The following is a 12,403-nucleotide window of genomic DNA, read 5'->3' as shown; positions in this document are numbered from 1 at the left end:
TGGGAGGGGGACCTATAATCTTGGAAAACGCTTAGAGTAGAGAGATCGGGATGAAACTTGATGAGAAGAATAAGCACAAGCTTTAGATACGTGATTGACATAATTGGAACGGATCCACTCTCTTTGAGGAAGTTGTGGGGGCGTTAATTCAGTAAAATTAGAAAAATTGAGGTATTTTGAACTTAAGAACAGGTGACCGGATCTTAATAAAATTTAATATTTAGAAGGAACTCATGTCTCAGACCTCTTATTTTAAATCCCGACTAGATCTAGTGACATTGGGGGAAGTTGGAGGGGGAAACCGGAAATCTTCGAAAACGCTTAAAGTGAAGAGATCGGGATGAAAATTGGTGGGTAGAATAAGCAAATATCTTTGATATGAGATTGACGTAACCGGACTCCGATCTCTTTGGTGGAGTTAGGGTGGGGGTCCAGTGCTTTGGCGAGTTTGGTGCTTCTAGATGTGCTAGAACGATGAAAATTAGTAGGCGTGTCAGGGACCTGCACAAATTGACTTGATAAAGTCGTTTTCTCCGATTCAACCATCTGGGATCTGAAGGGAAAGGAAAAATTAGAAAAAATGAGTTATTTTTAACTTACGAGTGGGTGATCGGAAATTAATGAATTTTCATATTTAGAAGGACCTCGTGTCTCAGAGCTCTTAATTTAAATACCGACGGGCATTAAGCCTCTGATTTTCATTTTAAATCAATCCATTGATACTTAGAATTTTGCTAGAGTTCATGCCATATGAGCTCTTGGCTCTTCCGGCCTCGACACAAGTGTCATATGAGCTCCTAGCTCTTGTTTTCAAGAAGGTGAAAATGCCAGAATTTTTGTATTTTTTAGGACCGATGTATGGCTCAAGCCAAATTATTGAGCAGAAGGTGGGGGAAGGGGCGCCTTTCAGTTACTTTAAGAGAATAAACGGCTCAAACCAAATTATTGAGCAGGAGACGGGGGAAGGGGCGCCCTTCAATTACTTTAAGAGGATACAAATTAAGACTTTTCGTATTTTTTAAGACCGATCTACGGTTCAGACAGAATTTTCGAGGAAGGAGCGGGGGTCTAACCGAGCATCCCTTTGATAGGACCCTGTATGTAAAAAAGACACTCTTTAAATTTCATTTCGTACATAGTTAAAGATCCTCAGTTCTTATAGCTAATTGGCGACTCCCTAACCCTGGGTGATTAAACAAAATGTGCTTTTAATTCAAGAAGTTTTGTACTTGTACACGAGACAAAGTAACGTACAAGAAATCGTTTTTTTTTCAAAGTTGTGTTTGTTAAAATGCCAAGAACATTAAAATCAAAACATTTTATGCCCCTGGACCCAATTTACGTCTATTCACGCTTAACGACCACGCATTTTCTAAGACTTACATTTTGGTAATTTCAAAATAGTGACATTTTGGACGTATCCCATTTTCGTAAGTGTTGTCATGTATGACCATCAAAATAAAAAAAAAGAAACTAGTCAAATTTGAAAAAAGCTTTTTATCTGTACAAGTTTGACAATAACAAACTTTAGATTGCCAAAGACAACTACATATACAAAGGAAAGCTATACCTTCTTGAGCTTTTTGTTGCCATACATTTTTAGCTTATTTGTCACCCATGTTTTTTCTTTTTTTATTTAGCACCCGCTGCCACCAAAAACTGCATAACTCATTAAAATTTTAATCCTGTTTTTTTTCTATTTCTAATAAAGGCTATATATATATATATATATATATATATATATATATATATATATATATATATATATATATATATATATATATATATATATATATATATATATATATATATATATATATATACATATATATATATATATATATATATATATATATATAAATATATATATATATATATATATATATATATATATATATATATATATATATATATATATATATATATATATATATATATATATATCGGCTCTGTAAATATCGGATATATATCTGGCTCTGTAAATCTCCGCATAAACAATCCAAATAATCAAATTTTATTTTCACTATCCTTAATACTTTAAGTAAAGATTCTGGTTAACAAGAAACAACAGATACTAGGCACCCAGTAACTTAACACCAGGTTAAGTTTCCACTTAACCAATTCAAACAATAAGACTTCATTTTCACTGTCCTTAGTACTTCAAGTAAAGACCCTAGAATACTAGAGACACCAGGAACACCAGATAAATTAACACCAGATTAAGTTTCCATTCAACAAAATTCAAACAATCATTTTCACTATCCTTAGCATTTTAAAGTTATGACCGTGGAAGACTAGATACACCAGATACATCAGATACCAGACACCAGATAAATAAACATAGGGTTAAGTTTCCACTTAATCAATTCAAACAATAAGATTTCATTTTCATTTTCACTGTCCTTTTTACTTAATCTTTATCTCCAAATAATTTAAAATATGTAATAAAAATTACTCTCAGCCTGCCTGCTCTGTGGAAGATCATTATAAAATTTTCGTGCTCGATAAATGTATTAGAAGTTATCGATTCCACACTAGAAAAGCTTTTAAGGGAGAAGAAGGAATTCTTTACAACTACCATCAATAATGAACTGGCAGTGAATAATTTGAAATTCACTGACAAATGGAGTCGGAAAATTGAATTCAATTCCTATCACTTTGAGAAATGGGATCCCTGTTATCATTTTGACACAATAGTTTCTCCTGATATTTTTTTTTCAGTTAAGCAAGCTAGCTGGAGTCATTTTTTTATGTAAAAAAATAAAATAAAAAATACCTGACTCAATACATCAGGAAATGAACACAAAAAATACACTAAAGGATACTAATATTACAGAGAAACAAAGGTTTACTTTTAAAATAACTTGCGACTGAAAAACTTCTTTTTTTAAGAGCTTAAGTTTTCAGACAGAAGAATCAATGAGTTTTTGAGTTCTTCTCATTTGCTTGGACAGAGTAACAGTGAATAAACAAAAGGGACGTTATTTGGCTTCCCTTTCGGACATACGCTTAAGGAACATTGTGATCGGCCTACGTAAATATGTCACAAAAATAAACCAATAGAATCAAAGGACATGTTTAACACAAAAGAATAAGACTGTAATCTCGTCTTTTTCTCTTTGCATAAACTGGGTCCTGGCAGATGTCAATTCGACTACAACCACATACTTTAAATATTCAAAATTCAAATACTAAAATATTTAATATATAAATAAATAATTAATGCTTAATAGATACCTAAATACTGTGAATTTTATATATGTAAGAAGTATTTAAACTTTATTGAATGCGAAAATGCTCTTAACATCATTAAATTGTCTTAATCTTCTGAAAAGACAATTATTCCAATGAATTACAATAAATATAAGAGTAAACTTAATAAATAACACTATTTATAAAACTATAAAAATAGTACAATATCAAATCGAAGCAAAAGACATCTTCTATGTATAGAATCGAAGGTACGTGTGTGTTTCCATTATGCATTACTGCATGGTTCATCCGATTACCAAAAAACTTAAGGAGAAGTTGTAGAGTACAATCTTGCCAAGGCTTTAGAATAATTTCCACTGTCCCTTCAAGGCCCTCTTAATTTCTCGAATAATTTTCACACTGAATGAAATTAGAGACCCCTAAAAACAAATAGTTACTTCCGTCCACATGATTCAAATTCCTGAATATAAGTTATCCAACTATACCCAAGGAGTGAGTTAATAGACTTAATCAAATTTTTCAAATACTTTTAAATCTAAAAATATGATGGTTATTTTACATGTGGGAAAGTTTCTCAGGGGAAAATTGTCGATAAAGGGGGGGGGGAATTTCAAAAATAAATTTTCCACGGGAATAACTTTCCCTAGGGCTTTCTGCGGAGGAGTTTTCTGGGGGAGAATTGTCTATGGGAAGAGTTTTCCCCAGGGTAATTTCCCAAATTCTTTAAAATTTAAAAATACTGTCGTTATGAATACGCGAGGGGAATTTTTTGCGCAGGATAATTGTACAGGCAGGATTTTCCACGGAGGGGAGTTCTCTGCAGAGGGGAACGTTCCACGGGTGAAATTTCCTTGAATTTTCTTTTTTAGATCACAGCATCCTGCGACGGGTCAACTAGATAAATTATTTAAAGAGTGTTCTAATTAAGACTTCAGTCTTTATATCCAATACATTTATTTTCAACTTGAAGAAGTCGAATCGTTCAGGATCGAGCAGTCGAGTCGGGGAAATACTTCAGGAGAAACTTACCATTTCTTGTTTCCTCTCCAATAGCAGCATCTTGTTCCAAATTTTTCAATTCAAAATCGAGATTAGCTTGCGTTTCTTCTAAATTCCATGTCAACAAGGCTATAAAACAAACAACTTTGGTTAGTTCAAGGAAACATGGTCTTGTATGAATAAGTTACCGGATTATACCTATCTGAATAATACAAAAGTATCTAACGAATAGACAAACAGTGAAATTTAATGTGTCGGAGAACAGATGTCGAAGGAGGACCTTTTCTAATGATTAATTTAAAAAACTTTTTCGAAAAAGCAAGTTGTTTAAAGAAAAGTAAAGAGCTTCAATGAGCCAAGAATGAGCAAAAATGAAGTCAAATAATTTCCCAAACGTAAAGCTACCACAAATCACTATCAATAAATAAATGCAACTCAAAACGAACAGAAATTACAATAAATATCGAAGTCAAACTCATAATGAGCAAAAATTAACATGAGTAGGGGGTGATAATCCCCCTGCCTTCTCAAGACCAGAACACAATTTCCGCTTTACTAAAAAAAAAAACAACAACAAAACAAATAGGTTGTCAGTTTAATTGGCAGACATTGATATTTGTTCCTTAAAAGTTTTGATAATTTTTTATTTGTAAAGGTAAGAAAAGTAAAAACATTTCAAACGTATTTTGTTTTAAGCAAAACGCAAATTGTGTTCTGGTCTTGAGAAGGCATGCGGCTATCAGAGTCTTACTCATGTTAATATTTGCTCGTTTTGAGTTTGACTTGGATATTTGTTGTAATTTCTGTTCGTTTTGCGTTTCAATTATTGAAAATGATAAACTAACAATCTACGATCATTGTTTTTTTTTTTGTTTGTTTTTTTCAGTATAGCGCAAGTTGTGTTCAGGTCTTGAGAATGTATTAGGGTTATCAGTCCTACTCATGTTAATTTTTGCTCGTTTTGAGTTTGATTCGACTATTCATTGTAAGTTGTATTCGTTTTGAGTTTAATTTGTTTATTGATAGTGATTTGTTGTAGTTTTACGCTTGGAAGATTATTTGACTTTATTTTTGCTCATTCTTGCTTAATGCAGCTCTTTGTTTTTCTTTGAAAAACTTGCATCGTCGAAAGAGTTTTTTTAAATTAATTTCTGTCCGCTTTTTATTGATAGTCTTTTTCATAGAAAACATAATCTTTTATATCATTTCATTTCTTTCTATAAAAATCAATAGTATGGGTTACTATTTGCATATTGGAGAAACTTTTTCAGCAATTGTTAATCCTAACACGAACAGTGCTTTTTAATTTAATTTTATAGCTTCTGAAGTTGACCTGAAAAATAAACTTAATACCACTCCTAAAAGATTTTAACTATGCTCTTTGACAACCTGGATACGTTTACAGTTTTTATTTATTTAAATTGAAGAGCAGAAGTAGTAATAGTAGTACTCCCAAAAGCTTCAACTTGTTACCCCCAGTCATTCTCAATATATTACTAAGGTTTCATATTGGCAACCATAAACACAATGCCTTTTGATTTAATTTAAAGTAACATTGAGTTTTAAAGCAATGGGCCAATTGAATAATTGGGGGGATTGACCTGCCTAATATCCCTAAAGACACAGTTGCTGGACCGTTCTACTATGCTAAACAAAATTTCTGTCTCAGAATTTTGACTGGATGCCGTTGGAGAATGAGGGGGCTTGAAGGAAGGGCTGCTTGCCCCCCAATCTCCAGTTGATCATAAAAAGGGCACCAGGACTTTTAATTTGAATTGAATTAGAACCTTTAAAAGTTTCAATGATGTTTCTAGCTATTATAGATTGGTGCTGCCTCCTTTTGAAAACCTGCATAACTACAGTTTTTTTCCTTTAATTGAAACTCCTAAACGTTCCCTAAAAGTTTCACCTAAATACTTTTAGCGTCATTAATTACATTAACTGTGGTGGTAGTATTAAAAGTGTACATATAGTGCCTTCTGGCTAGTTCAAAATCCTCCACAACTTATCCTCAAAGGTCTAAATCAATAATACAAGTTGTTCTTCAGATATTGCTTTGTCACCTTTTTGGAAGTCCACATATTTTTTTTTATTTAGTTCAACATCCGCCTAAATATTCCTTAAGAGCTTCGCCTTAATACCCTTAGCTTGCGCAGTAGCAATAGTTGTAGCAGCATTAGTAGCAGTATGCGCATAGCACCTTTGATTTCTTCAACATCCTCTTCTTCACAAGCTGAAAGTTTCAGCTTAATACATACCATTAACCATTCCTGAAGCATTTATGATGTCTGCTTGACAACCTGTGTGGGCATAGTGTGTTTCGATATAGTTTCACACAGTTTCTATATATCCCAAATGTATCGTCGTAATATCCTTATTTTCAATAACAGTAGTAGTAGTAGTAGTAGTAGTAGTAGTAGTAGTAGTAGTAGTAGTAGTAGTAGTAGTAGTAGTAGTAGTAGTAGTAGTAGTAGTAGTAGTAGTAGTAGTAGTAGTAGTAGCAGTACCTGCAGAAATGTATGCAGTAGCCTTAGCCTTAGTGGTAGTAGCAGTACTATGAGTGGAAGCAGAAGTATTAGAATGCAAATATTTCCTTTTGATTTGTTCAATACCCCTCACAACAAGCTCTGTTTGTTTCAACTTCACACACCTGACTGTTCCTAAGATATTCCTGTTACACCCTTTTGACAGCCTGCATACAGAGGGAATGTTCTGATTCAGTTCATCTTCACCCTCAAAATTTAGTGAAAATTTCACCTTCATGCCCGTAGGCATAGTTGTAATAGTAGTCATAGTAGTAGTATTGATATTACTATTAATGATTTTGAATAGCACTAGGACTACTAGCAGCAGTAGGATAAGCCTATGGCCTTTTGGTCAGTAGAACATCCCTCTCATCAAGTCCTGGAAGTTCCTTTTTAATACAATTAGCCATTGCTATGATATTCCTGATATGTCCTTTTGATTACTTCTTGAAATTTTTCATCTCATTGCTCTTAGCCCTACAAGTAATTGCAATAGAAATAATAGTAGTAGAAGTAAATGTAGCAGTAACAGTAGTATGAGCAATAGTGTGCACATAGGACCTTTTGGTGACATGATCTTCCCCTTTAAGTATTCACTGAAAGTTTCAACTTAATACCCAAATCAAATCTTGAGATACACTATTTTGAGAATGTGCATGTACATAGGGTTTTTCTGATTTAGTTCTAAGTTCCCCTTAATACTGTAAATTGAGTAGTGTGGTAATAGTAGTGGTGGTAGTTGTAGTAGTATTAATAACATGCAAATATTGCCTTTTTAAATAATCTTCCTTATCATTTCCTGGATTTTCCAAATTAATAAACTCAGTTATTCCTTTGTTGTACCCTTTTTACAATCCATATACACACAAAATATTTTGATTTAGTTCAACACTCCCCTAAACATTCTCTGAAAGGCGCACCTGAGTACCCTTCGTCTTCTTGGAAAGTAAAGGTCAAACATGCATACCTTTCTCAGTAAAATATACTACGTGTAAACAATGAACGAATTGCAAAACTTACAGCCTTTGTCCAGAGGACTGTGGGGAGGTTGACATCCCCAATACTAGACATTTCAACAATACTGAACAAAATTAGCTATCTTAAAATTCCGATCGGATATGTTTAGGGAGATGATCAGCATAGGGGGGAGGATGACGTCCCTCCATTCACATCTGACTCTGAATAGTTGACTCTTAATAAGGTTTAAAAAGTTTTAACCTTTGATAAATAAAAGAAATTATTAAAAGTTCAAGAAATAAATATCAGTATACGCATACTAAGCTATAGATTAGTATACATATACACAACAAAATAGCTCTATTAAAATTATTGATTGGATTTCTTGTGCAGATTTTGGAAAATGTGTTCTTCTGTATTACCCCGAGCACACTCAAGTAGTTTACTTTCTTTCATTTTGTAAAATGGATTTTTCTCTTACATTCGGTTATAAATAGATTATTCTTTAGTGAAATATATACGATGCAGTTATATTATAACTAAATATTTAATATATAAAAGTGGTTATGTTAGGTATTTTAAAAATAATGCGTTCTGGGGGGCCTACTTTCCATAGTTCTTTGTTGTAGTTTAAATAATTTTGCTACTAAAGCATTATAGTTTGCATCATATTTTGGTATATTTCACCATGATTAACCTAACTTTACTTCTTGAGTGTGTTCGAGTTAACACACACATTTCACATAAAAATAATCCCATTCACCAATTTAGTACGGTAGTATTAAATCATCAATAAAACGTACGATTCCAAAGTAGAAACAGTTTCAAGTGAGAAATCCGGTTTATCAGCGGCAAGATTCGCACCCTCTCCTCCCAAAATCCGATACTCGCACAATTATTCAATAATTAATTTTAACTTCCCAGCCATTTACCTCTTTCTTTCGAAATCCACCCCTCCCCCCCCCCAAAAAAAAAAAACCTGCGTAAAATAGCCAACAAATATTCATGCTTAATAGAATATAGTTTCGGTGTAAGTTCTACTGTAGCCATGGCAACAGGTTCCATCAATAACATGGGGCAGTTACTAGTAAATCTCTCTATACGTCATTGATGGAAGCAAGAGACCCATTTTCTAGCAATAGATTAATTTGGCAAAGGTATTGTACCGCCTTAGTTTTGAAGAATGTTTCACATAATATTATTCAAGTTACGCCTAAGGTATTTTTCCTGGTAGCGTAATAGATTGCCAACTTTTTTTTTATTTTTAGTTAAAATACTGGTTTCAAGCTAGATTTTCGACAACTAAAAAAGTCTTAAGGACGTTCAATACCTAAATTTCATTTTAGACCGTAACCAGGGTGTTTTTAGGCTTGACCCCCCCCCCCCCCCCCATTCGTGTTTTGTCCGACTTGTAAAAACATAAAAAAAATGAATATTAACAATTTTTATGATCTCTTTTCTAAAACTCCTTCCGAAACAATACCCCCCCCCAAACACAAATACTTGATACGACTGATAGTTTTAAGGACAAAGGACCCATTGGCAAATTTTCCTGGTTGCACAGCGACCTTCCGATGCAATTTTGGTAAAAATTGATAGGAAATCTATATGTGTCAACAGTTCGAAAAGCTAATGAGAGACTAGTTAAAACAAAGGGAACCTACAATCTCTAACTAAGCAAAACCCTGTCTAATCAATGTACTTGCAACATAAATAATTTACATCCAGTGCCCGCAAACATTTCAATCAAGGCAGTTAGCACAAAAAGAAACTTATGAAACTGCTTATTCAAAGAGACATCTTTTGAGTTGATTTTTAATATTTTCCAAGCCGATATACTAGAATATTCTTATGGACTGCCCTTTACTGAACTTAAGAAAATACTGCTCCAATCAATCAAAAAAACGAAATGTACACTTTTTAATGATGCAAGTTTCCTTAAATCTGTATATCTCTATCTCTGGCACAGAAAAGGAGAAGGTTAATGTTTTTTAAAGGATTTCCGGGAAAGTAGGGATCGGCTTTAATTTTCTGTCGCTTATTCAGACCTCTTATCACAGCTAGACAAGTTATGGCAACACCGCCCAATCGCTTTGGAATAGCTTGGCCAAACTAAAAAAAAGGCTATACTGGATGAGGTAGGGTAATCCTTTAAGGTATCAAACGGGTATCAAACGACCTTAGTTCTTTTACGTTTTGGAGAACATGACGTAATAAGCTGATTCAACCCCGGTCAGGAAGAAAATGTTTACAACCCCAGTCATCACCATTTATTATTGGTTGGAAACTTCAAACTTCAAAAAAATCTGCGTATATTCATTTTTGTTACGTTTTTTTACGAGTCGGACAAACATTTCGAGAGGGTTCAAACCCCCTAACCCTCTCCCTTGGACGGCTTTGGTCCGACTCTTCAAGACGTAAAAAAAAAAAAACACATTCTTGATGCGATTTCGTGTAACCTCCACACCAATTTTTTTGCCCCCACCTCGAAAAAAAATCATGGATACAGCCCTGTGTGACAGCATAACAATAATTGAGCTAAGTTTTACTGTACTAATTCTTATAAAGTTTTCTGCAGTTGACACCCTAAATAAACAACAAAAAGATGCAAAAGATATGTACTCATTAATATCAAACGAAGATGTTAAATATTTAACACCAAGATTGCCACTACGTTTAACACTATCTGTAGTGGCGAATCTCCTTAGAACGATTGTATAGTCTCAAAATTTACTTCAAACATTTTTTTCAACATTATTTTCTTGCTTACCCTAGAATCTATGTCCATGACCTAAACTAGCGTCAAATGAGGAGAGGCAGTTGGGAAAACACTTGCCCCCCTTATTCTTTCCCAGCCCGACTCCCCCTATATTTCGGAATGTTTACATTGAAAATATCCTTTTTAGGTATTTTATTTTAAAATATAGCCCCCCTTCCATGATTTTGACTAATACGTACTATCTCATCCCTCCATCATTCTTGTGAATTGTTGCTGATTCACTGATAACCAAATACAATTTTGAAAGAAGAGCCTAAATTCTTTTCCAACATAGTATATCAATTGGCTATTTTTATTTAATGAGACATAAATAATTACAGGGCACAATCTATTTTAAAATTCTTTATGTTCCAAAATATTTCTATTCCTGGAAACCTATTCCAGATTTATTCCATGATCTTGATAAAATCGTATCAAGTCCTTGGGAAACACCCACTTTTGAATAGAAGTGGCTTGCGCTAATATTGACTAGTATTTTATTTCAGCAGTCATTCAGGCATAGGAAAGAAACACCTTTTTTGGGAAAATCCCAATAAAGAAAAATTTAAAAATTCCCGGTTACCACCCGTTCTGAACAAGCTAAATCAAACAAGACCACTTAATTTGGTCCCAGGAAACACGCAAGAAACAAGTAAAGGCTAAAAAGGAAATGAAGCGGAACAAAAAGCAGTTGATTGTTAATTGCGATTCGCTCATAACAATATTGACTACTTTAGACGGGCTCTTATCAGAACTCTATTTGAACAAGAACTTAATCGAGCAGGAACAGTTTTATCTATTTTCATATTTCAAAAATGAAAAACAAAGAAGCATAAAAAGAAGAAACACAAAGGACAGAAGAAGAAAAAAAAGAATTGGAAGAAGAAAAGTAGGCGAAAAAAGAAGAAGCGCAGAGGAAGAATAAAAACGACAGTAGAGGGACAGAAGACGAAGAAAAAGAAGGAAAGAAAAATTAGTGGGGCAGATGAAGAAGAATAAAAACAAAATAGAAGAATAACAAATGACAACGAAATTATTCTTGTTGTTGTTTGTCCTTCGGTTTCTTTTTTTTTACATTGATAACGTATACTCAGTGTAGGGTTAGAACCTTTCACATTTTATTTTTGATCTCATGAAGGAGGCTTAGACACAGCTTAAGATATCAGCATAGCTTGGGGGAAGGGGGATTGCTAACTCTGCGCTACAGCCAAATTGACGCCCTGCTTGTAAGGCATAACAGTTGTCTACCATCAAATAGTTTTTTTTTTTTTTTTGAAAAGTAGAGTTGTGAGAAAGAGTCAAACTTTAGCGTAAAGGGCAAGGCATTGAGGAGGGGACAACCCCTTTCTTAAATGGAATATTTCTGTTCGTTTTAAGTTTCAATGTCGCTCCTTACTTGCAGTTGAAAAACTTTTATTTTATTTTATAGTAAACAAAATTAAATGAAAAATCTACCTTTCATTTATCAAATAGTTGATTAATAACAAATAATACAAAATTAATTTTATGAAAATAGATACTAAACAAAATTTTTGTTTCACTCGAAATATAACAAAGAATAATTGTGTTGGGAGGGTGGTCAAAGCAAAAAATAATGAGCAAACGAAAGAAAAAAACACGAAAGCTTGTAACACCACAAATGAGCTGCTCACCATCCAGACTGATTAAATCCTTTCCTAATTAATTCTTTTTCTCATATTTTAGTACAGTGCTTCTTAACCTCATTGCCGTAACAAGTTCTATTATAATTTACTAGTTTGTATTAAATTTCCAGTTGATCCTTGTTTGGTTAACTTTTAAGTCTTATCGTTATGTCTTGGTTGTTTCTTATTCTATTTCCGTTTGCTTGGACACATGAAACGAAATTGGCTCTTTAAGAGCTTGTGATAGTATCTGGAGAATAAATGTTATCTTTGTCCTGTTTTCAGTACCTATCAGTCAGGTACATTAA

The 12,403-nt window shown here is 33.5% G+C and overlaps 1 protein-coding gene across 1 annotated transcript in view; it reads right to left on the bottom strand.

The window, feature by feature from the left end:
- Positions 1-12,403, bottom strand: part of LOC136040979 (uncharacterized) — a 240,024-nt gene that overhangs the window by 215,136 nt on the left and 12,485 nt on the right. The window contains 1 exon segment of the mRNA XM_065725455.1: positions 4,243-4,341. Within this exon segment, the coding sequence (XP_065581527.1) occupies positions 4,243-4,341 (99 nt within the window).

The sequence above is a fragment of the Artemia franciscana genome, chromosome 21, assembly GCF_032884065.1.
Source record: "Artemia franciscana chromosome 21, ASM3288406v1, whole genome shotgun sequence".
NCBI classification, from domain to species: domain Eukaryota; kingdom Metazoa; phylum Arthropoda; class Branchiopoda; order Anostraca; family Artemiidae; genus Artemia; species Artemia franciscana.
This window is presented reverse-complemented; position numbering and strand designations above follow the sequence as displayed.